Consider the following 24,876-nt stretch of genomic DNA (forward strand, 5'->3'; position numbering starts at 1 on the left):
TTATAGGGAGTAAAGGGATGCAAAACAAGCTCTGCCTCTAAGGCCACCAGATGCAAGGCAGCTATCCTATAAGGCTAAGTCTACACGACGACATTTGTCGCGTGACAATTAGTCGCGCAACTACACTGCAACATTTGTAGCGTGACATTTTGTTGCACTAATGTCGTGCGACAATTTTTATAATGGCAGTCTATGGTGTCGCACTGCACATACTTATGCGGACAGCACACGGTGAAATGAATGGGTCCGCATCCTATCCGCAAACAAAAAAACGGAACGGACACGGAAACAAAGAACGTTCGTGTGCATGTAGACTTAGGAAGAGATACTTTGAAAATGTTTTCATCTGCACAGTTTCTGTGAAACACGGATGACACATGGACGGCAAAAACCGGACACACGGACCACACTCGGATCCTTCACGAACATCTTTACGGAGGCATCACTGATTTCAGCACGACCACGGACTTGTGAATGAGGCTATATAATGGTTTATAATGCTGTGGCACCCGGAGAGTTCTGGAATCTACTGCACACAGCCGTAAGTGTTTTGCGGTCTGCGAATCCCGGCCGAGTGCATGCCACCATTTTTTTTTTTTCATTTCTGTAAAAATGTCCTATCCTTGTCCGCAAAACGGACATACAGATGTGGGCTGCACATGGTGTGCTTTCCACATCTTTTGCGGCCTCGTTGAAATGGTCGGCATCTGGTCTGCAAAAAATGCGGATCGGATGAGGACTGAAACTACAGCCGTGCACTGACTTAATGCAGTCAGTGTAATTCAATAGATTTCAGGACACACAGCCTTAGGGCTCATGCACACAAACGTGAGCCGTCCGTGCCGTGCATTGGGGACCGCAAATTGCGGTCTCCAATACTCGGGTGCTGACCCATTCAACTTGAATGGTTCTGCAATCTGTCCGCACCACAAAAAAATAGAGCGTGTTCTCTGTAGTGCTTCCATGGCCTTACGCGCCGTGCCTTCGCACCATATCTTCCGGATTCAAGTGAAAGGGTCCACATCCGTAAAAACGGTGCGCCCACGGCCGGTGCCAGTATATTGCGGACCTGCAATACGGACACGGCCTGCACATGTGTTCATGATCCTTTATAATTATTACAATGCTGCGCGATCCTGTCAGAGGTCGGAACGGGACCTCACACTGAGACCACGCCGCGAGTTTCTCGCATTGAACTCGCTCATCTGTGTCTGGCCTCACTGTGGCCTTCATTTTCTAAACATGTTTTTGGGGTTTTAATTGTTTTGCGTCCACCTGGAGCACTTAATACCCGTCATTGCTGTGATGGCGATCGCTCCTGTGCTTCATCAGATCTTTCCCTACGATACAGGAACCTGACACTGGAGGCTGATCCTATCCCGGGCTTGACCTAAACAATGTGTGATAGTCATTGCTATCCCGTAAAGGTCATCTCTGGTATTGAAGGGGGGGGGGGTTGATTGGGCCCCCCAGCTCTTTCCCTGGATGACATTACAGGGGGCACTGTCAGCCTTTATTTCCTCTGTGGTGGCCATGGTTTTTGGGGTCCCTGGTGTCATCCAGAGTCGACCCCACAGCTCCGCATCCATCCAGTGAAAGGAATGATCGAGATATTCGTGCCCCAGTTCTGCGTGGACCCCCCCCCTCCCCCCGCTGCTATTAAAAGTAATGACTTTACAGGGCACAATGCTATTTCTTGCTATTATTAGATCTGACACAGTTTTCATTGATAAGACAGTAAATGGAAATCATAGCACCCGTCCCTCCCCAATCCTCGTACACGGGCGGCTGGTATGCCACTAGTGGGACCAGTGGTGATTGGAGTAGTTATTAAAGGGGTCATCACATGATGAATGTAAAATATAAAAATCCAATATCATATAGGACGTGACAATCTCTTTCTAAGGCCTCTTGCACACGACCGTATGGCTTTTTCAGTATTTTGCGGTCCGCAAAAAAAAAAAAAGATCCGCAAAAAATACGGATGACGTCCGTGTGCATTACGTTTTTTGCGGAACGGAACAGCTGGCCCCTGATAGAACAGTCCTATCCTTGTCCGTTATGCGGACAATAATAGGACATGTTCTATCTTTGAATGGAAATACGAAAACGGAAGTACCTTCCGTTTTCTTTTGCGGATCCATTGAAATGAATGGTTCCATATATGGTACGGAAACGGAGCATAAACGGGAAAAAAAAACGTCCGTGTGCAAGAGGCCTAACAAAGCTAGAATCAGCCCTGTACCTCACATGGATCCAGAGATCTCCCTATTAATTGTTCCAATTGCTCTGCTAAATTTATTTTGAGCTGGTTGCTCAATGGGTGTGTCCTTTCTGCTGCAGCTTGTGGCAGCTGACAGATGGAACTTAGCATGTGCGTCCACTTCAAGTAAGGTGGACAGAGAATTTTTGAAAAAGAACAAATAGTAGGTGGTGCAATACAGATGGATTTAATTGAATAACTATAATACGTTTTAATTAAATGCAATTACAAAAGTATTCAGATCCAGGCACTGTTTTGACAAAATGTAGAATATTTTTTGTGGGACTGGTCCTTTAAAGGCTATGTACACCTTTCCGTACATAGCCTTTAAAGGACTAGTCCCACATTTTTTCAGTTTGCCTTTATTAAAAATGTTGAACCTCTGTCTTTGTGCAGCCTTGAGTTTCCCTAGTAGCAGTATCTGAATTTTCACTGTGTTCCGTCAGGCAGCTCAGCTGACGGCGTCTTACCTCTGATCTCTGACCTCCTCATTGTAGCCCAATTCTTTTAAGTGTTTGAACTTTTTTGTCATTTTGAGAGATGATCAGAAAAAGTGAAAGTAAAAAGTAGGACACGGCTAGAAAAACTGGTAACCCTTTGTGACAGACCGGCTCAATATTTTTAATAAAGACCACCTGAAAAAATGATTTTTAGCCCAAAATGAGTAAAGTGCAATCATAAAAAACAAAATTGCCCCCAAAGGTGTACATAGCCTTTAAGTGATCTGTTAAAGGCGTGAACCAGCCTCTCATGCAGTAAAGGAATCTGCAACTTTCGAATATTGTTAATAATGGTTCTACATGTTTTTAATATCTATTCTTGCTGTCAGTGAATGAAACTGAATGCCGCTGAAGATGTATCCAGTCTAGACAATCCTCTGTGAGCTGAAGTGTCTGGACCTGACGCTGATACATTGTAGCAATGATGAGACATTCCGACTCTGTTTTGCAGTTTCTCTTTTCAAGATCTCTGTTTGCGCTCAGTGAATGAGAACTTTGTTTACATCCAGAGACTGAAATCCTGACCAGACCATGTCCTGCCCACACAGCCGAGAGTTTGTTACAGTGTATCAGTCTAGGCAGTTTCCTTTGAGCTGTTTGCAGTAGCAAAATGTCTGGGGTCACAAATACAAGTACAGTTTCGCCTTAGGTTGTCCGTGCCTGTATTGCGGACCGCAAACGGCGGTTCTGCAGTATACTGGAACCAGCCGCGTGAAGCCCATATCACGGATGTGGACCCATTGACTTTAATGGGTCCGCAATCCGCAAGATACAGCGCGGTGCAGAGCGTAGTCACGGATCGGAAGCCCACAAAAGCGCTTCTGTAGGCTTTTTGGTCCGTGCCTCCACACCGCAAAAGATAGAGGATGTCGTATCTTTTGCCGTTTATTGCGGACCCATTCAAATGAATGGGTCTGTGCCGCAATACGGGATTCACATGGCCGGTGCCCGTGCATTGTGGACCTCAAATTGCGTTTCGCAGCACAGGCATGGACTGCTTACGTTCGTGTGAATGAGCCCTTATTCACACAGTCATTGTTCGGTCAGGGATTTCCAGCACTGATTTTCAGCCAAACCCAGATTTCCTGAATTGAGCCTGGCAGCCCCCAAAGAAGATAACATTTCCCGTGATTAATCGGGGCTGACAGCGCATAATGTCATCACATAAGCAATTAGCCACCCGCCCTGATAAGGCAAGAATTAGTATTTTCAGATTTGTGGCTGTGACCCGCCGAGGTTCTGGTCCTGGTCCAGGTGGACCCTGATGGATATAGATTTGTGTGAGGATTTAGGTCACTTGACTTCCGGTATATTAGACGATCTATTGATTACTGCCTGGCGTTATAATACAGGATTAATCGTCTGTATAGTCATGTCTAACTGACCATCGCTAAATGTGCGATCCCTTTAAGACCGGGTTCGCCTGTCACAGTTGGTGCATGGGTCTTACCTTAGGTAGACAAAAGGATCCTATCCCAGAAAGAGGGGGGAATGTCTGTTATTGGGGGGTACATGCAGGAGGGGTGCCCATGCTGACCACATTCACTGCTGGCAGGAGAGGTGTGGGTTCTGTACGTTGGACCATAGACCAGTATTACGATCCTAAGGCCCCTTTCACACGAGCGAGTGCGATGCGTGACGTGAACGCATAGCACCAGCACTGAAACCTGACCCATTCATTTCAATGGGTCTGTGTACATGAGCGTTTTTTTTTCACGCATCTGTTCTGCGTTGTGTGAAAAACGCAGCTTGTTCTATAGGCCTTATTCACACGGCCGTTGTTTTGGTCCGCATCCGAGCCGCAGTTTTGGCGGCTCGGATGCGGACCCATTCACTTCAAATCAGGCCGCACGGACCGTATGTCTCGGAGGGCATACGGTCGTGTGCATGAGCCCTGAAGAACATGCTGCGTTTTTCACACAACGCAGAACTGTACACAGACACATTGGAATGAATGGGTCAGGATTCAGTGCGGGTGCTATGTGTTCACATCGCACATTGCACCTGCGCGGAAAACTCGCTCGTGTGAATGGGGCTTCAGTAAAAAACGCATTGCATCCGCAAGCAAGTGCGGATGCGATGCGTTTTTCACTGATGGTTGCTAAGAGATGTTGTTTCTAAACCTTCAGTTTTTTATCGCATTGCACCCGCGTAGAAAAAAACAAGACAAAACTGACTGAACTTGCTTGCAAAATGGTGCGAGTTTCACTGAACGCATCCGGAGCCATGTCCATCCTCTTAAATGCATTTTTTTATTCTCTCGATGCATAGCAATTAAAACAAAGCAGCTTTGCAATAGATTTTCATTAAAAGTTTCCTACCGTGTCTGCAGCTCCTCAGCAGGCTATGTGTCTCCATGGTAACAGTCTGATCTTGCAGTCACATTTCTCTCCTTCTGACTAATCAGGCGTTTCTTAGGGTGCACGCACACAGCAGTGTGGTTTATGTGGATTTTCCTGACATTTTTTTAACTACATTTCCGCGCCAATTTTACTTGCCAATTTTGGCGCAGGTTTTCCCCAGATCCTCACCTTTATCATTCATTGCAATGGCTGAAATCTTACATAGTTAATACGGTTAAAAAAAGACATAAGTCCATCAAGTTCAACCAAGGGATAGGTGGGGACGCGAATCCCGGAAGGAAGTGAGACTCTGATTTCTGCACGTTTTCATAAGCATTAATGTTGGTTACTTTTAAGAATTCGTCTAAACCCTTTTTGAAACTGTCCCGTGTTCCTGCTGTGACCTCGTCCTGAGGAGGAGTCTATTCCACAGATTCACCGTTCTTACAGTAAAGAAGCTTTGACGCTTCTGGAGACGACTGAACTTTTTCTTCTCCAGTTGGATTCAGTGCCCCCTTGTCTTTTGAGGGCATTTTACATGAATTTTTTTGTATGGCCCATTTATATACTTGTACAGGTTAATCATGCCCCCCTTAGACGTCTCTTCTCAAGACTAAATAAATTCAATTCTTTTAATCTTTCTTCATACCTAAGACCCACCAGGCCCCTCATCAGTTTAGTCGCTCTCCTCTGTACTTTTTCCAGCTGTAGTGCATCCATTGGCGGATCCGGGGGGGAAGAGTCAACGGGGCAATTGCCCCCCTGAGAATGTAGTGAGAGCCAGGGGCGGACAGTGGACTGAACATTCCGGGCCCGGCGGCGGTGGTAGCAGCAGGGAGAGATGAGCGCTGATCTCCATATTCATCTGTATCACCGTCCTCAGGACAGCGATACAGATGAACGGTGCGGAGGAGCAGGGGAGAGGCGTCTCCCTTGCCCGTTCCCATGATAGGCTACAGGCACTAGGCCTGCAGCCTATCAGAGGCCGGTGCAGGCGGCACGATCGCGCCGCCTGAGCCATACAAAGCGGGACACAGGCCGGAAGAGGCCTGCATCGCATCGCAGTGTCATGGAGGTAAGTATAACTGTGTATTGTTTTAATTATTTTTAGTACTGTATGGCAAGAAGGGGGGTGGGGCCCTATATACTGGCACATTATGGGGGGGCACTATGGAGAAGGGGGGGAAAAGAGCACTATGGGGGCAGTATGTAGGGGCATTTAATACTGACACCCATTTTGGTGCCACTATAGGGAAGGGGGGAGAGAAGCATTATGGGGGCATCTATGTGGGGCAGTCTATAGGGGCATTTTATATTGCCACATTATGAAGGGCACTATGGGGACGGGGGAGGAGCACTATGGGGGCATCTTCTGGGGGCACTATATAGGAGTATTTTATATTGGCACAAATTATAGGGGCTCTATGGGCACCTTGGCTCAACTGGGGGCACTAAGTGTTTTTTGTAGTGGCACACAGTACGGGTCATTAGATCGCATGAGGGCACTGGGGACATTGACTCTACTGGGGGCACTTAGAGGAGGTATTTTTTATTTTTTTTACTGACACACAACGCGGCATTTTTTGTACTGGCGCACATTATAAAGAGAATTATTACTACTGCATTATGGTGGGCTTTATTACAACTGGATGCAATTGTAACAGAAAAACTGCAGCACTCTCCAGCCTTGATCCTTAATGCTTTATTTCACCAACAAATGCTTTTGTTGGTGAAATAAAGCATTAAGGATCAAGGCTGGAGAGTGCTGCAGTTTTTCTGTTACAATTGCATCTGGATCTGGGGAAGCTAAGGACTGGCTTCTGACACAGCGAGCACCACCACAGTAAGGAACATTCTATATTTTTCGTAGTGCTGCTGCACATTTTTTCTTTATTACAACTGGGGGACTATGGGAGCATTATTACTTCTGGGACACAATTACTGTTGGGGGCACTGTAGGAGCACTGTTACTACTAAGTGCACTCTGGCACAGAATTATTACTATTGTTGGGGGCACTGTAGGAGCACTATTACTGTGGGGGCACCCTGACACAGTACCAGCTTAGCACAGTTATTTTTGGGGGACATTATGGTGACACTATTTGCTGGGTGCAGTTATTTTTTACGGCATTGTGTTCCAATAGTTATTGAAGGAGGCGCTATCTGTGTGTAACTAGTATTTTCAGGGGGTTTATCTGTTTCTACAGTATAGTTTTGGGGGCACAGCGTCTCAGTATTGGGGGTGCATAATGGGATGTTGAGGAAAAGTAGGAAACTAAGATGTCTGTCTGTCAAACTCTGCAGAGAAGAGAGATGGCTGAAATAAATCATCATGGCGGTCTGGTCTGAATGGAGAAGATGAAGAAAGAGAACGTCTACATCAAAGGAGACGCCACTGGATGTAAGAGGTATGGGCGCGATATATGGGTGGGGCTGTGTGTGGGTGTGGCTTGAGGGTGGGCGGGGACACAGGGGCCCCATAATCTCCTATTGCCCGGGTAAGTGCCCCTCCCGAGACCAGGCTATGGATCCTCCACTGAGTGCGTCCTTTCTATGGACTGGTGCCCAGAACTGAACTGCATATTCCAGACGAGGCCGAACCAGCGCTTTGTAAAGTGGTCATATCACATCCCTGCCCCGCCAGTCCATGCCTCGTTTAATGCATGACAATATCCTGGCGGCCTTAGAAGCAGCTGATTGACATTGAGTGCTGTAATTTGAAGGGAACCTGTCACCTAGAAAATGCATATTAAACCGCCAGCAGTACCTTATTGCAGCCTGTAGCATGACTATAAAGGTGTCTGTGTCTTTTCTGTACAATGCGCCATAAGTCTGAAAAAATACTTTTATTCAACATAGTCTTGAAGTCAAGGGGGCAGCGGCTTTCTCGCCTGAAGTCAAGCGTGCCCCGCCCCCTTTTTCTCCCCTTAGCGTTTGATTGATTAGATTTCCTTCACTACTGGACGCATTAAAGTAGTCTTGCGCGTGCGCCGTACCCCTGTTCCACTCCGCTATGAGCTCAATGCTCAGGCACACGAGAGCCTGGGCATGCGCGAGACTACATTCAAGCAACCGGCAGTGAAGGAATCGGGCATCCTATCAATCAAACGCTTTGGGGGGGGTAAAGGGGGCAGGGCGCGCTTGACTTCAGGCGAGAAAGCCGCTGCCCCCTTGACTTCAAGACTATCGTTTACATAGTGTGGCCTGTTGAATAAATGTCTTTTTTTTTTTTTAGACCTTTGCCGCATTGCACCTTCATAGTCATGCTACAGGCTGCAATAAGGTACTGCTGGCAGTTTAATATGCATTTTCTAGGTGACAGGTTCCCTTTAATCTACCATCCACAAGGACACCCAAATCTTTCTCTATAAGGGTCCATTCACACGTCTGCAAAATGGGTCCGCATCCGTTCCGCAATTTTGCGGAATGGGTGCAGACCCATTCATTTTAAATGGGGCCGGAATGTGCTGTCCGCACCCGCATTTGCGGAATGCACATTGCCAGTGTCTGTGTTTTGCGGATCCGCAATTTACAGATCTGCAGAACACTTACGGACGTGTGAATGGACCCCTAAGTGACTCTCCCCGTGTTACATCACCTAGGACATATGAAGCACAGAGATTATTACTACCAAGAGGCAGAACTTTACATTTGTCCACATTGAACAGTGTTCAAGTCAGCTTGTAGTGTGTGGACATCTTCCATAGACTGCACAGTACTACACAGCTTGGTGTCATCTGCAAAAATAGATATGGTGCTATTAATCCCGTCCTCGATATCATTAATAAATAAATTAAATAATACAGCACTGAACCTTGGGGTCACCACTTATAACCCGGGATCATTCTTTATAGGAATCATTGACCACAACTCTCTGGACACGGTCCTTCAGGCAGCTTTCAATCCAATTACAAACTATACTTTCCAAGCCTATAGACCTTACTTTACCTATTAAGCGTCTATGCCCTGAAAATCCACACAAACAGTTGACAAGCTGCAGATTTCGAAATCTTAACCGTGGGTCAATTTCCACGTGGAACATTTTTGCACTGTGTGCATGAGATTAAAAAAATTCCATAGATGGTACTGTTTTAGGGCTCATGTACAGGACCTTTTATGTATTTTGCGATCCACAAAAAATACGGATGACGTCTGTCTGCATTCCGTTTTTTGCAGGACGAACAGCTGACTGCTAATAGAACAGTCCTATCCTTGTCCGTGATGCGGACAGTAATAAGAAATGTTCTATTTTTTTGTGGAACGAATATATGGAAACGGAATGCACACAGTAAGTAGCGGTTTTTTTTCAGACCCATTGAAATGAATGGTTCCGCATACGGTCCGCAAAAAAAAAACCCCTGAATGGACATGGAAAGAAATACGTTTGTGTTCACGAAAATAACAGCGGAAAATCTGCACATAATACGCCTTAGCACGGGGTAGGAAACGGAGGGAAATATGAAGCTGAAAGACTGCATGATCTGACTGCACAAATTTATTTGTAGTCCGTTACCATGGTGACATATACAGAGGAGCAAAACTGTAGGCATTGTGTTGTTGGTGGAGACCTGACACCCCCTGTTTTCCTTATTGGTCAGGGTCACAGCCAGTATGCTGTACGTCTATAGTGGGAACTCTCCAGGTAAACTTGATATATTGTGTCATGTCTTGAGCATGACACATGGAATTTTTGGGGTATTTTATGAATCCCTGTGTCATGCTCCGCCCCCTCAGTCTCTCCTCTAGGCATCACACAGCATTGGGTTTACATGGAGGAGCGTTCCTTTAAAGAGGTTCTCCCACCATAGACCACAACATAAAGAATGAGTTTAGTTGGATTTATGCCAGTATAGGTCCCTCCGTGCACCGCTCTTCGGGACATGGTACACGTCCCTGCACAGGGGGTCATTACTGGCTCATCCGTGCGTCCTGAAGTTGCCCCTTTTATGGAGATTACCTCCTGAGCCTTAAGGATGACAATGCTCACATGAGAGTTTCTTAGGGATTTGGTTGAGGTTGGATAGCAGATGGTCCCCAGGCTCCTCTGTGGCATAATCCCTGACATGTGATCTAGTAATAGGACCTGACAACCCCCAAAAACCCAGATCGCCTCTATCAGTGCTGGGGAGTTCCTTTTTTTATTTTTATTTATACCCCTTTCTCAGGAATATATCAGGTTCTTGTGATCAGCAGCAACACCAGTGGTCAGACCGCCTCCCCGCCCCCTATTCCCGATCATACACTTGTCCCCTATCCACAGGTAACAAGCACGGCCTTCTATTTCTCATCCTGGACATCCCCTTTAAGAGGTAGAACATGATGCAGAAATTGAAACTTACCCAAGAGAAATGAAGGAAGCGGTTCCCCTTCGTGTATTGCATGAGCCTGCCAGATCGAATTGCCATTCATGAGTCTGAGAAAAGAGAACCCTTTTGGGAGATATCTGCGTTTTTTATTCATATGCATATGAGCAAGTTCGAGCACCAGGAGGCTGGACTTTGTCCTCGGAGCACTGCACTGTAACGCCCCTGTGCTCTGCGCACTCCACCTTCCCCTTGATTGACAGAGCTGTGTCATGGCAGGATATCATATACCCTACTTACAGCCTAGCAAGTGCAGCATTACTAGCATTACTAGCATTACTCAGGCCCTTTTGCCATACACATAATATTTTAATTTCTATCAACTTTCATTATGGGTTAAATAAGGGAGTAAAAATTAACTGATGAAAAAATTTACAACTCTCTTTTGGGATTTGAACCTGAGACCCTCTATATGGAAGGCAAAACATTTACCTCCAGACTATAGCCCTCCATGCTGAGAATCACAGTTTTCTATACTTAGAAAGCTAATACATATTGCTGTTTTTTCTACAGGCAAAATATATGCCCGTGAAGAAACCAGTAGGATCTGACTTTAGGGGGCCATTATTCATAATGAGGGGGTCACAAAGGAGGTCATTATTCCTACTAGGGGGCATGTAGGGGGCCATTATTCATGATGTGGGGCACTAAAGGGGTCATTATTTCTGCTGGTATGCATTATTCCTACTGGGGCCATTTAATGTCCAATGGGGGACATTGTGTATACTGAGAGCACTGCAGGGGCTGACATAAAAAAAACCCAGCAAATGAACTACATCCGTTTTTAAAGTCCGTATTTAACAGCCGTTAAAAACTGATGCAAAATGGCCTTTAAAAACGGATACAAGGCGTGAAAATGCATGCACAATCGGATGCAAAATGGCCATGAAAAACTGACAGTGTATGCGTTTTTTACACCCGTTTTCACTGTCCTGTGAGTGTACCCTAAGAGGACATGTGGAAGAGGGTGTCGTGCTGTGACCACCCCTTTTAAGGAGTAGTTTCCCTAAAACTCAAAACATCTCCTCTAAGTATAAATCCTTGATTAGTGCCAAGTTCTTAAGGCTTCTTTCACACGAGCGAGTTTTCCACGCGGGTGCGATGAGTGACGTGAACGCATAGCACCCGCACTGAATCCTGACCCATTCATTTCAATGGGTCTGTGTACATGAGCGTTTTTTTCTTACACATCACTTCTGCGTTGCGTGAAAATCGCAGCCTGTTCTATATTCTGCGTTTTTCACGCAGCCCTGGCCCCATAGAAGTGAATGGGGCTTCACTGAAAAACGCATTGCATCCGGAAGCGAGTCCGGATTCAATGCGTTTTTCACTGATGGTTGCCAAGAGATGTTGTTTGTAAAACTTCCGTTTTTTATCACGCGAGTGCAAAACGCATCAAAACGCATTGCACCCGCACGGAAAAAACTGAACAACTGAACGCAATCGCCGACAAAACCGACTGAATTTGCTTGCAAAATGGTGCGAGTTTCACTGAACGCATCCGGACACCATCCGTATAGTCTGTGTGAAAGAGGCCTAAAGGAATTCACTAGGATCGGGAACCCCTTTTCTTATTGCCAGGGAGACTGGAGGGGTTTAAAAAAAAACGGTGCTCTGGTTCCGGCCCCGACCTTCTTTCTCCTCCGCTTCAGTCCCCGCTGGACCAGAAGTGTGACATGCTGTCTACCTGCAGCCATATTAGTTTTCTCCCAATTTTTCCAGAAACGGCTATAACCATGGAAAGGCTGCAGAGAGTAATGGACTGAAGGACCACGGTGACCATATTATGACCTGATTTGTGCCCCGTCCTCCGCCGAACACATGTTACTCAGCACGAGGCGCCGTCGTAATCTGCACATACTACAAACCAGCAATTTCATCACCCGCTGATCCCGGCTCGCGCCTCCAATAAATGCTGATTCAGGGATTATAGGACAGAAATGTAACGAGTGTGACACTGAGGATTAAGATGTTCAAAGGGGGTTTACACGCCCGCTCTCCTCCCATGGCCTCTGCGGGGTATGCAGAGGGAGGGGGGACATGTAAATAGTATGTGGTTACAGGAATATCTATCCAGCTGCACAACTGATACACTGTAGCAAGAGACCAGCAGTAAAAGGACGAGGCTTAGCTGGTGTATCTAATCTTATCATGTGTGATACTCTGCTGAGCTGCTAAATCTATGCCCATTATGTACGATGCTGTCTACTGACGCACTGTATCTAATCCTATGTGTGATACTGTCTGCTGAGTCACTGTATCTAATCCTATGTGTGATACTGTCTGCTGAGTCACTGTATCTAATCCTATGTATGATACTGTCTGCTGAGTCACTGTATCTAATCCTATGTGTGATACTGTCTGCTGAGTCACTGTATCTAATCTTATGTATGATACTGTCTGCTGAATCACTGTATCTAATCCTATGTGTGATACTGTCTGCTGAGTCACTGTATCTAATCCTATGTGTGATACTGTCTGCTGAGTCACTGTATCTAATCCTATGTGTGATACTGTCTGCTGAATCACTGTATCTAATCCTATGTGTGATACTGTCTGCTGAGTCACTGTATCTAATCCTATGTGTGATACTGTCTGCTGAGTCACTGTATCTAATCCTATGTATGATACTGTCTGCTGAGTCACTGTATCTAATCCTATGTATGATACTGTCTGCTGAATCACTGTATCTAATCCTATGTGTGATACTGTCTGCTGAGTCACTGTATCTAATCCTATGTGTGATACTGTCTGCTGAGTCACTGTATCTAATCCTATGTATGATACTGTCTGCTGAGTCACTGTATCTAATCTTATGTGTGATACTGTCTGCTGAGTCACTGTATCTAATCCTATGTATGATACTGTCTGCTGAATCACTGTATCTAATCCTATGTGTGATACTGTCTGCTGAGTCACTGTATCTAATCCTATGTGTGATACTGTCTGCTGAGTCACTGTATCTAATCCTATGTATGATACTGTCTGCTGAGTCACTGTATCTAATCTTATGTGTGATACTGTCTGCTGAGTCACTGTATCTAATCTTATGTGTGATACTGTCTGCTGAGTCACTGTATCTAATCCTATGTGTGATACTGTCTGCTGAGTCACTGTATCTAATCTTATGTGTGATACTGTCTGCTGAGTCACTGTATCTAATCCTATGTATGATACTGTCTGCTGAGTCACTGTATCTAATCCTATGTGTGATACTGTCTGCTGAGTCACTGTATCTAATCCTATGTGTGATACTGTCTGCTGAGTCACTGTATCTAATCCTATGTGTGATACGGTCTTCTGAGTCACTGTATCTAATCCTATGTATGATACTGTCTACTGAGTCACTGTATCGAATCCTAGCCTAGCCTGTATCTAATCTTGCCGTGTGTGATACCGTCTTTGGAGACCTTGTATCCAATCCTATGATGTGTTTTACTGTCTTCTGAGCTGCTGTATCTCATCCTATGATGTGTGATACTGTCTGCTGAGCCTCTGTATCTAATCATATTGTGTGATACTGTCTGCTGAGCCACTGTATCTAATCCCATGGTGTGCAATACTTTTTGTGGAGCTAATGTATCTAATCCTCTCGTGTGATACTGCTTGCTGAGCTGCTGTATCTAATCCTATCATGTGTGATTCTGCGCTGTCAGCACCCCTCTCTCGTTTATACCGCCCCCTCCCCAGTATGGTCAGGTTGGCGGTACGTTCTGCCGGGCGCCAGGCTTCAGCTCTTGATCTTCCTCTATGGCTTTAATGTCTCCTCTGTGAATCATTTTACTGAATGGCCGGGACAATGGAGGCCGTCGCCTCGCCTCTGAGGATGGATGAGGTTTGGCAGTAACATTATAGACTTCACTATCGCTGATGGCTGCAGTTATCTGCTGCATTATTCATCACAATGGTGACACTTACATAAAACACCCTACAATACACGTGTCTGCCGCCGCACTGGTCGATGGTTGCTCCATTGTCACGTAAGACGCCTCTCCTGTGCTGACGTCTCTGTATGTTAAGAAATACAATTCAATGGACACAAATAGTTAAAGCCCATCTGTCAGCAGTTTTTTGCCTATGACACTGTCTGACCTGTTACATGTGCACTTGGCAGCTGAAGGCATCTGTGTTGGTCCCATGTTCATATGTGCCCACATTGCTGAGAAAAATGATGTCTTATTATATGCAAATGAGCCTCTAGGAGCAATGGGGGTGTTGCCATTACACCTAGAGCCTCTGCTCTCTCTGCAACTGCCACATCCTCTGCACTTTAAATGACAGGGCCAGGCATTATGTTGTTTTCACTGCTGGTCCTGCACTTCTCCTGTCCTGTATACTGGGTGTAATCCTCAGTATCTGCTCTTATTCTGTATATATGGACAATGCACAGTACCACTTCTCTGTCCTGTATACTGGGTGTAATCCTCAGTATCTGCTCTTATTCTGTATATATGGACACTGCACAGTACCACTTCTCTGTCCTGTATACTGGGTGTAATCCTCAGTGTCTGCTCTTATTCTGTATACAGTACAGACCAAAAGTTTGGACACACCTTCTCATTCAAAGAGTTTTCTTTATTTTCATGACTATGAAGGCATCAAAACTATGAATTAACACATGTGGAATTATATACATAACAAACAAGTGTGAAACAACTGAAAATATGTCATATTCTAGGTTCTTCAAAGTAGCCACCTTTTGCTTTGATTACTGCTTTGCACACTCTTGGCATGTGGTAGTCCCCTGAAATGGTTTTCACTTCACAGATGTGCCCTGTCAGGTTTAATAAGTGGGATTTCTTGCCTTATAAATGGGGTTGGGACCATCAGTTGCGTTGAGGAGAAGTCAGGTGGATACACAGCTGATAGTCCTACTGAATAGACTGTTAGAATTTGTATTATGGCAAGAAAAAAGCAGCTAAGTAAAGAAAAACGAGTGGCCATCATTACTTTAAGAAATGAAGGTAAGTCAGTCAGCCGAAAAATTGGGAAAACTTTGAAAGTAAGGGCTATTTGACCATGAAGGAGAGTGATGGGGTGCTGCACCAGATGACCTGGCCTCCACAGTCACCGGACCTGAACCCAATCGAGATGGTTTGGGGTGAGCTGGACCGCAGAGTGAAGGCAAAAGGGCCAACAAGTGCTAAGCATCTCTGGGAACTCCTTCAAGACTGTTGGAAGACCATTTCAGGGGACTACCTCTTGAAGCTCATCAAGAGAATGCCAAGAGTGTGCAAAGCAGTAATCAAAGCAAAAGGTGGCTACTTTGAAGAACCTAGAATATGACATATTTTCAGTTGTTTCACACTTGTTTGTTATGTATATAATTCCACATGTGTTAATTCATAGTTTTGATGCCTTCATAGTCATGAAAATAAAGAAAACTCTTTGAATGAGAAGGTGTGTCCAAACTTTTGGTCTGTACTGTATATGGACACTGCACAGTACCACTTCTCTGTCCTGTATACTGGGTGTAATCCTCAGTGTCTGCTCTTATTCTGTATATATGGACACTGCACAGTACCACTTCTGTCCTGTATACTGGGTGTAATCCTCAGTATCTGCTCTTATTCTGTATATATGGACACTGCACAGTACCACTTCCCTGTCCTGTATACTGGGTTTAATCCTCAGTATCTGCTCTTATTCTGTATATATGGACACTGCACAGTACCACTTCTCTGTCCTGTATACTGGGTGTAATCCTCAGTATCTGCTCTTATTCTGTATGTATGGACACTGCACAGTACCACTTCTGTCCTGTATACTGGATGTAATCCTCAGTATCTGCTCTTATTCTGTATACATGAACACTGCACAGTACCACTTCTGTCCTGTATACTGGGTGTAATCCTCAGTATCTGCTCTTATTCTGTATATATGGACACTGCACAGTACCACTTCTCTGTCCTGTATACTGGGTGTAATCCTCAGTATCTGCTCTTATTCTGTATACACAGGACAGACAATGCACAGTACCACTTCTGTCCTGTATACTGGGTGTAATCCTCAGTATCTGCTCTTATCCTGTATATATGGACACTGCACAATACCACTTCTCTGTCCTGTATACTGGGTGTAATCCTCAGTATCTGCTCTTATTCTGTATATATGGACACTACACAGTACCACTTCTCTGTCCTGTATACTGGGTGTAATCCTCAGTATCTGCTCTTATCCTGTATATATGGACACTGCACAGTACCACTTCTCTGTCCTGTATACTGGGTGTAATCCTCAGTATCTTCTCTTATTTTGTATATATGGACACTGCACAATACCACTTCTCTGTCCTGTATACTGGGTGTAATCCTCAGTATCTGCTCAGGGGTCATGAGCCACCTGGTACCCGTCCCCTCCTCTAGCACCATTTACAACACTAGCTCCTGGGTGAAGGTTTGATATGACCGAGGTTCCCCTCTTCTCTTTCACTACAGTGTTTGTCATTTGGCACGTCATACTAATTTTGCCCCAAACAATTGAGTAACAAAATTGACACTGCTACATCTGAGTATGGTTATAGGCCTGCACTGGTCTCCTATTAAGAGATTCAGTAATTCTCTGAGTTGTATCGACCGGCGGCCGCCGTCCTCTATTTCATGCTGCCAGCGTGAGTGGATTAATTCTGTGCAGAGACTCCTAAACCTCCTCCTGACTCTGCTTCCCGTATTAATCCATCTCCTCTAATCCCTGAGCAAGAGCAGGCAAGGTGACTCGCAGGCAGAGACAGGGGAGTAGTGCGAGGGTTAATGGTGGGTGAGGGCAGAGACGGTGTTACCCATTAGAGTGCGTTCAGTCCTCTTTAACTGCACCATTATCCAGAGTTCATCATTTGCTCCATTGGAGGGTGAGCTGTAATTACTTATCTCTTCACTGCAAGAAAACTGAGGTGACGCCTAATGACTGCAGCAAGGTGAATCACTGCAGCCTATCCATTCACTAGAGAGCAGCGGTGACATCACTGAGAATGCAGCCTATCCATTCACTAGAGAGCAGCGGTGACATCACTGAGAATGCAGCCTATCCATTCACTAGAGAGCAGCGGTGACATCACTGAGAATGCAGCCTATCCATTCACTAGAGAGCAGCGGTGACATCACTGAGAATGCAGCCTATCCATTCACTAGAGATCAGCGGTGACATCACTGAGAATGCAGCCTATCCATTCACTAGAGATCAGCAGTGACATCACTGAGAATGCAGCCTATCCATTCACTAGAGAGCAGCGGTGACATCACTGAGAATGCAGCCTATCCATTCACTAGAGAGCAGCGGTGACATCACTGAGAATGCAGGCTATCCATTCACTAGAGAGCAGCGGTGACATCACTGAGAATGCAGTCTATCCATTCACTAGAGATCAGCGGTGACATCACTGAGAATGCAGCCTATCCATTCACTAGAGTTCAGCGGTGACATCACTGAGAATGCAGCTAATCCATTCACTAGAGATCAGCAGTGACATCACTGAGAATGCAGCCTATCCATTCACTAGAGAGTAGCGGTGACATCACTGAGAATGCAGCCTATCTATTCACTAGAGATCAGCGGTGACATCACTGAGAATGCAGCCTATCCATTCACTAGAGATCAGCGGTGACCTCACTGAGAATGCAGCCTATCTATTCACTAGAGATCAGCGGTGACATCACTGAGAATGCAGTCTATCCATTCACTAGAGAGCAGCGGTGACATCACTGAGAATACAGTCTATCCATTCACTAGAGAGTAGCGGTGACATCACTGAGAATGCAGCCTATCCATTCACTAGAGATCAGCGGTGACATCACTGAGAATGCAGCCTATCCATTCACTAGAGATCAGCAGTGACATCACTGAGAATGCAGTCTATCCATTCACTAGAGATCAGCGGTGACATCACTGAGAATGCAGCCTATCCATTCACTAGAGAGCAGCGGTGACATCACTGAGAATGCAGCCTATCCATTCACTAGAGAGCAGCGGTGACATCACTGAGAATGCAGTCTATCCATTCACTAGAGAGCAGCGGTGACATCACTGAGAATGCAGCCTATCCATTCACTAGAGATCAGCGGTGACATCACTGAGAATGCAGCCTATCCATTCACTAGAGAGCAGCGGTGACATCACTGAGAATGCAGCCTATCCATTCACTAGAGATCAGCGGTGACATCACTGAGAATGCAGCCTATCCATTCACTAGAGAGCAGCGGTGACATCACTGAGAATGCAGCCTATCCATTCACTAGAGATCAGCGGTGACCTCAGTGAGAATGCAGCCTATCTATTCACTAGAGATCAGCGGTGACATCACTGAGAATGCAGTCTATCCATTCACAAGAGAGCAGCGGTGACATCACTGAGAATGCAGTCTATCCATTCACTAGAGAGTAGCGGTGACATCACTGAGAATGCAGCCTATCCATTCACTAGAGATCAGCGGTGACATCACTGAGAATGCAGCCTATCCATTCACTAGAGATCAGCGGTGACATCACTGAGAATGCAGCCTATCCATTCACTAGAGATCATTGGTGACATCACTGAGAATGCAGCCTATCCAGTCACTAGAGATCAGCGGTGTCATCACTGTAGTTCTGGTGGTTGACACTCCTGCAGACACAGCACAGTATGTAACATGCCGCCCAGTGCAGTGTGTGATACGTAGGATACTGTCCAGTTCGGTGACCTGACCCAGTAACCCTACACGGGGCAGCCAGCATGTTGGCCACAGCTCAGATACATGACTCCGGGTCATCAGTAATATGTGACCGATATTTGAGTGATGTCCTTTTGGCGACCGCACCAGTAGGAGACATAATGGGGAGCACATTTTGCCAGGAGCCATTCTTGTCATGGTAGCCGCTGATCAGAGATGACAAGTCAGTGAAGGGTCTCTGCCAACAACCATGGTTAGCGGCTCTTCAACTGGCTGCGGTTTATGTGTAATGTACTGTCGGAGCAATGCTCTGCAGAGTGATTCTGCTTCACTTTACTGCAGCTTTCTGATCTCTTACTTTATGTCTTCCAAAATAATCACTGCGATTCTTCCTGGACCCCCTTGTATCAGATTTTATACGGCCGCTCCAGTCTCTGGAGAAATTATCGCTGAGACATGACGAAATACTGAGAGTGACTGTGATCACTAAATGCTTCAGATTTTGTCCACTCCTCAATGTCTTGACATCCTTAGTATTGTCTCCAAGTCCAATGTCGGTTCTGCAGAGCTCTACATACACCTCCTCTGGATCTCGTGTATGCTCTAGAATGCTGAATATACACCTCCTCCAAGTCTCATATGTGTTCTAAAATCCTGGACATTGTGCCCTCCTCCAGGTCTCGTGTGTTCTGGAGTACTGGACACTGTGCCCTCCACTAGGTCTCATCTATTGTCTGAAGTACTAGACATTGTTTCCCACTCTAGGTCTCATGTATGTTCTAGAGTCCTGAACATTGTGCTCGCCTCCATGTCTCATGTACAGTATGTTCTAGAGCAGTGTTTCCCAACCAGCATGCCTCCAGCTGTTGCAAAACTACAACTCCCAGCATGCCCGGACAGCCTTTGGCTGTGCGGGCATGCTGGGAGGTGTAGTTTCGCAACAGCTGGAGGAACGCTGGTTGGGAAACACTGTTCTAGAGTGCTGAACATTCTGCCCTCCTCTAGGTCTCAAGAATGTTCTAGAGAGCTGATCATTGTACCCTCCTCCATGTCTCATGTATGTTCTATATTCCTGAACATTATGCCCCCCTCCATGTCTCATGTATGTTCTATATTCCTGAACATTATGCCCCCCTCCATGTCTCATGTATGTTCTATATTCCTGAACATTATGCCCCCCTCCATGTCTCATGTATGTTCTAGATTCCTGAACATTATGCCCCCCTCCATGTCTCATGTATGTTCTAGATTCCTGAACATTATGCCCTCTTCCATGTCTCATGTATGTTCTAGAGTGCTGAATATTTTGCCCTCCTCTAGGTCTCAAGAATGTTCTAGAGAGCTGATCATTATACCCTCCTCCATGTCTCATGTATATTTTAGAGTGCTGAACATTGTACCCTCCTCCATGTCTCGTGTATGTTCTAGAGTGCTGGACATTGTACTTTTCTCCAGCTGTTATATATGTTCTATGGTTCTGTACGTATGATCTCCTCTAGTTGTTACATATAGTCAAGAGTCCTGGACATTGTTCCCTCCACTAGGTCTCATGTATGTTCTAGAGCAGGGATGCTCAACCTACGGCTCTCCATCTGTTCTAAAACTACAACTCCCATCATGCCCTGTGGTAGACTGATAGCTGTAGACTGTTGAGGCATGCTGGGAGTTGTAGTTTTGCAACAGCTGGAGGGCCACAGGTTGGGCATCTCTGTTCTAGAGTACTAGACATTGCACATTTATCTAGGTTTTGTGTATGTTCCACAGTGCTGTATATATGATCTCATAAAGTTATGTAGGGTCTAGAGTGGTAGACATTGTGCCCTCCACTACATCTTTTGTATGATTTTAGAGTGCAATGAGCCCTCTTCTTGGTCTTGTGTATGTTATAGAGTGCTGGACATTGTGGTTTTCGCCGGTTCTTGTGCATGTTCCACAATGCTGTAAATACGATGTCCTGTAGTTCTTATTTATGATCTAGAGTGCTGGATATTGCTCCCCGTCTAGGTCTCCTATGCATGTTCTAGATTTTTTGCACATTGCACCCTCCTCTAGGCCTTGTGTATGTTCTAAAATAGGGTTTATGCTCACCTGTTCCATGTCTTGTGCGTGTTCTAGTGTTCTGAGCACTGGGCTCTTTTGCAGGTCTCATGTATGTTCTAGAATGCTGGAAATTGCACTGTCTTGGATGCTGGATACGGCTGCTCCTTCTGTCTCCAGATTACTCTGCTGTTTCCCTGTTCAGCTGATGGACATTGCACCCTCCTGTAGGTCTTACGTATGTTCTAGACTGCATGACAATGCACCTTCCTATAGATCTCATGTATGTTCTAGAGTGCTTGATGGTGCATCCTCCTCTAGATCTCTTGTATGTTCTAGAGGACTGGACATTGCTGGCTCTTCTCTCTCTAGATTACTTTGGTCAGCAGGTGATAACATAACCCCAGAGGTGATCCTGTAGACTCAACATTTGCCTGCATCACTTCTTTCCAAGACTTCGAGTGAAGACATACAGCTTGAAGTTCTTGGGCCCCTGTGGAAATACTTTACTTGGGCCCCCACCTAATTCATGCTCCACCCATTATGATGACATCCCGCTGTATGTACATTATAGTGATCGCTGTTATTATGTCACTGTACCTTCACATATACAGTAGCTCTGCTGTTCTCTGTGCCTATGGGCCCTTCGAGGCAGGGTCCTTGTTAAAACACTTACCTCTGCCTTCTTTATAGCTTAGGACTGACAACACTGGTAGGTAATGTTTTAAATGGGAACCTCACTTTTGCAAAATATTTGCCCTCTATATCAGTAACTTTGCTTTACTTCCCCCTTACTGATCTTGACATTATACTGACCTTCAGTCAGGTTCTTACCATCCACTAAAATGGGGACAGGCCAGCTTTAAATGCCCCCCTCACTCCAGAGGCCCTGGAGCCGCTGCCTCTTTGCATTGTGGGGAATGTTTTACCTCTTCTGTTAAGACTATTTTAGGCTACTTTCACACTAGCGTTTTTCTTTTCCGGCGCTGAGTTCCGTCCTAGGGGCTCTATACCGGAAAATAACTAATCAGTTTTATCCCCATGCATTCTGAATGGAGAGCAATCCGTTCAGGATGCATCAGGATGTCTTCAGTTCAGTCTTTTTGACTGATCAGGCTTTTCAGAAAAACGTAGCATGCTGTATTTTTACCTCCGGCCAAAAATCCTGAACACTTTGACTGAACGCCGGATCCGGCCTTTTTCCCATTGACTTGCATTAACGCCGGATCAGGCGCCGTGTGTTCCGTCAAACCGGATCCGGCTTTTGCATGTTAAACCCGAAAAATGTGAAAAAAAAGTCCATAAATGGCGGATACATTTTTTCCAATGCATTTTTTCATTGTGATCAAAATCCTGATCAGGATTCAAATGTAATCCGTTTCCACACGTTTTTCCGGATCCGGCGGGCAGTTCCGGCGACGGAATTGCATGCCGGATTCAAACAGCGCTAGTGTGAAAGTAGCCTTACAATGTCCTAAAACACAGCATGTTCTGAAAAGATACTGAACCAGCAGGCCCTGCGGTGAGAAGTCATTGGTGGTGGTGGTTTTGGGGTCCGGCGGCTCTTATCCATCCTCCATGCTGATATTGACCAGGTCACCTGTACGATATGATTACTTTTGCCTTATGGGGGTGCTTACTGAATCGGACACAATGGTCGTTAATATTTGGGATCAATCACTGAAGTTGTATTTTACTTTCTAGTTTGGCCCTACACCCTGAGAGGCTGCTGGTGGCTACTGGGCAAGTCGGGAAGGAGCCGTATATCTGCGTGTGGGACTCGTACTCGGTGCAGACCGTCTCCATATTGAAAGATGTCCACACTCACGGGATTGCTTGCCTGGCGTTTGATATGGATGGTCAGGTGGGTGCACGTCTGAGATACAATGTGTCAAATACTATGTAGTTTACCGTACAATAAAATACATTGTAACAAGGGGGAGGGGTCACACTACATCTTGGAAGATGGGGCAGATCAAAATTTGTAATGACAGTGTTGATATGCAATCCCCAGTGTGCTCCTTGTGGTTTAGGTATAGTTCTGCATGGTTTATATGTAGCTACTTGTGGAACTGGCATAGTTCTGCATGGTTTCAGTGTAACTTCTCATTGTGCAGATATAGTTCTGCATGCTGCATGTGTAGTTCTGCATGGTTCAGGTGTAGCTTCTCATTTTGTGTTGTTAAGGTGTGGTTCTGCATGGTTTATATGTAGCTTCTCATGGTGCAGTCATAGTTCTGCATAGTTTAGTTATATCTTCTTGTGGCACAGGTGTAGTTCTGTATGGTTTAGGTGTAGCTTCTCTTGGTGCAGGTGTAGTTCTAAATGGGTTAGGTGTAGCTCTGCATGGTACAGGTGTATTGCTGTATGGTATAAGTGTAGCTCTGTGTGGCACAGGTATGATTCTGCATAGTTTAGGTGTAGACCCTCATGGTGCGGGTGAAGCTCTGCGTGGTTCAAGTGTAGCTTCTCGTTCTGTGTGGTTTAGGTGTAGCTATGTATGATAGTGGCACTGGTGTAGTTTTGCATGGTTTAGGTGTAGCTCCTCAGATATAGTTTTTGTATGGTTTAAGTGTAGCTCCTCATGGCACAGATGTAGTTCTGCATGGTTTAGGTGTAGCTCCTTGTGTTGTAGGTGTAGTTTTACATGGTTTAGGTGTAGCTCTGCATGGTACAAGTGTAGTGCTGCACGGTTTAGGTGTAGCTCTGCATGGTATAGGTGTAGCTCTGTGTGGCATAGGTATAATTCTGCCTAGTTTAGGTGTAGACCCTCATAGTGCAGGTGTACTTCTGTATGGTTTAGGTGTAGCTCCTCATGGCACAGGTGTACTTCTGTATGGTTTAGGTGTAGCTCCTCATGGCACAGGTGTACTTCTGTATGGTTTAGGTGTAGCTCCTCATGGCACAGGTGTACTTCTGTATGGTTTAGGTGTAGCTCCTCATGGCACAGGTGTCGTTCTACATGTATTAGGTGTAGCTCCTTGTGTTGTAGGTGTAGTTTTACATGGTTTAGGTGTAGCTCTGCATGGTACAAGTGTAGTGCTGCACGGTTTAGGTGTAGCTCTGCATGGTATAGGTGTAGCTCTGTGTGGCATAGGTATAATTCTGCCTAGTTTAGGTGTAGACCCTCATAGTGCAGGTGTACTTCTGTATGGTTTAGGTGTAGCTCCTCATGGCACAGGTGTACTTCTGTATGGTTTAGGTGTAGCTCCTCATGGCACAGGTGTACTTCTGTATGGTTTAGGTGTAGCTCCTCATGGCACAGGTGTACTTCTGTATGGTTTAGATGTAGCTCCTCATGGCACAGGTGTAGTTTTGCACAGTTTGTATGTAGCTCCTCATGGCACAGCTGTAGTTCTACATGTATTAGGTGTAGCTCCTTGTGGCTCAGCGGGGGTACAGGTAATATAATTACGAGTTCTCCTCTTGTCTCACCCTCTTCTTCTCTCCTCCATACAGCGCCTGGTGTCTGTTGGCCTCGACTCCAAGAACACGATTTGTGTATGGGACTGGAGGAAAGGGAAGATGCTCTCTATGGCCCCGGGTCACTCTGACAGGGTATGGAGGTCTATTCTATGCAAGTGCTTGTTCATGGAGGGCTGGGGAGACAGGCCTCATGGATATCTGCCTAGTGTTCTCAATTATCAGCCTCAGGCCACCATTCAGTATTTCAGTGGCCTCCAACCTGTGGCCCTCTAGTAGTCGTTAAACTATAACTCCCAGCATGTCA

General features: G+C 45.6%; 1 protein-coding gene across 6 annotated transcripts in view; it reads left to right on the plus strand.

Annotated features, from left to right (window-relative positions):
- EML5 (EMAP like 5) overlaps positions 1 to 24,876 on the plus strand; it is a 118,312-nt gene that overhangs the window by 22,319 nt on the left and 71,117 nt on the right. For all 6 annotated transcript variants that reach the window (XM_040412182.1, XM_040412183.1, XM_040412186.1 and 3 more), the window contains exons 2-3: positions 22,851 to 23,010; positions 24,606 to 24,704. In XM_040412182.1, the coding sequence (XP_040268116.1) occupies positions 22,851 to 23,010; positions 24,606 to 24,704 (259 nt within the window). The remainder of the gene's footprint in view (positions 1 to 22,850; positions 23,011 to 24,605; positions 24,705 to 24,876) is intronic.

The sequence above is a fragment of the Bufo bufo genome, chromosome 11 (assembly GCF_905171765.1).
Source record: "Bufo bufo chromosome 11, aBufBuf1.1, whole genome shotgun sequence".
Taxonomy (NCBI): domain Eukaryota; kingdom Metazoa; phylum Chordata; class Amphibia; order Anura; family Bufonidae; genus Bufo; species Bufo bufo.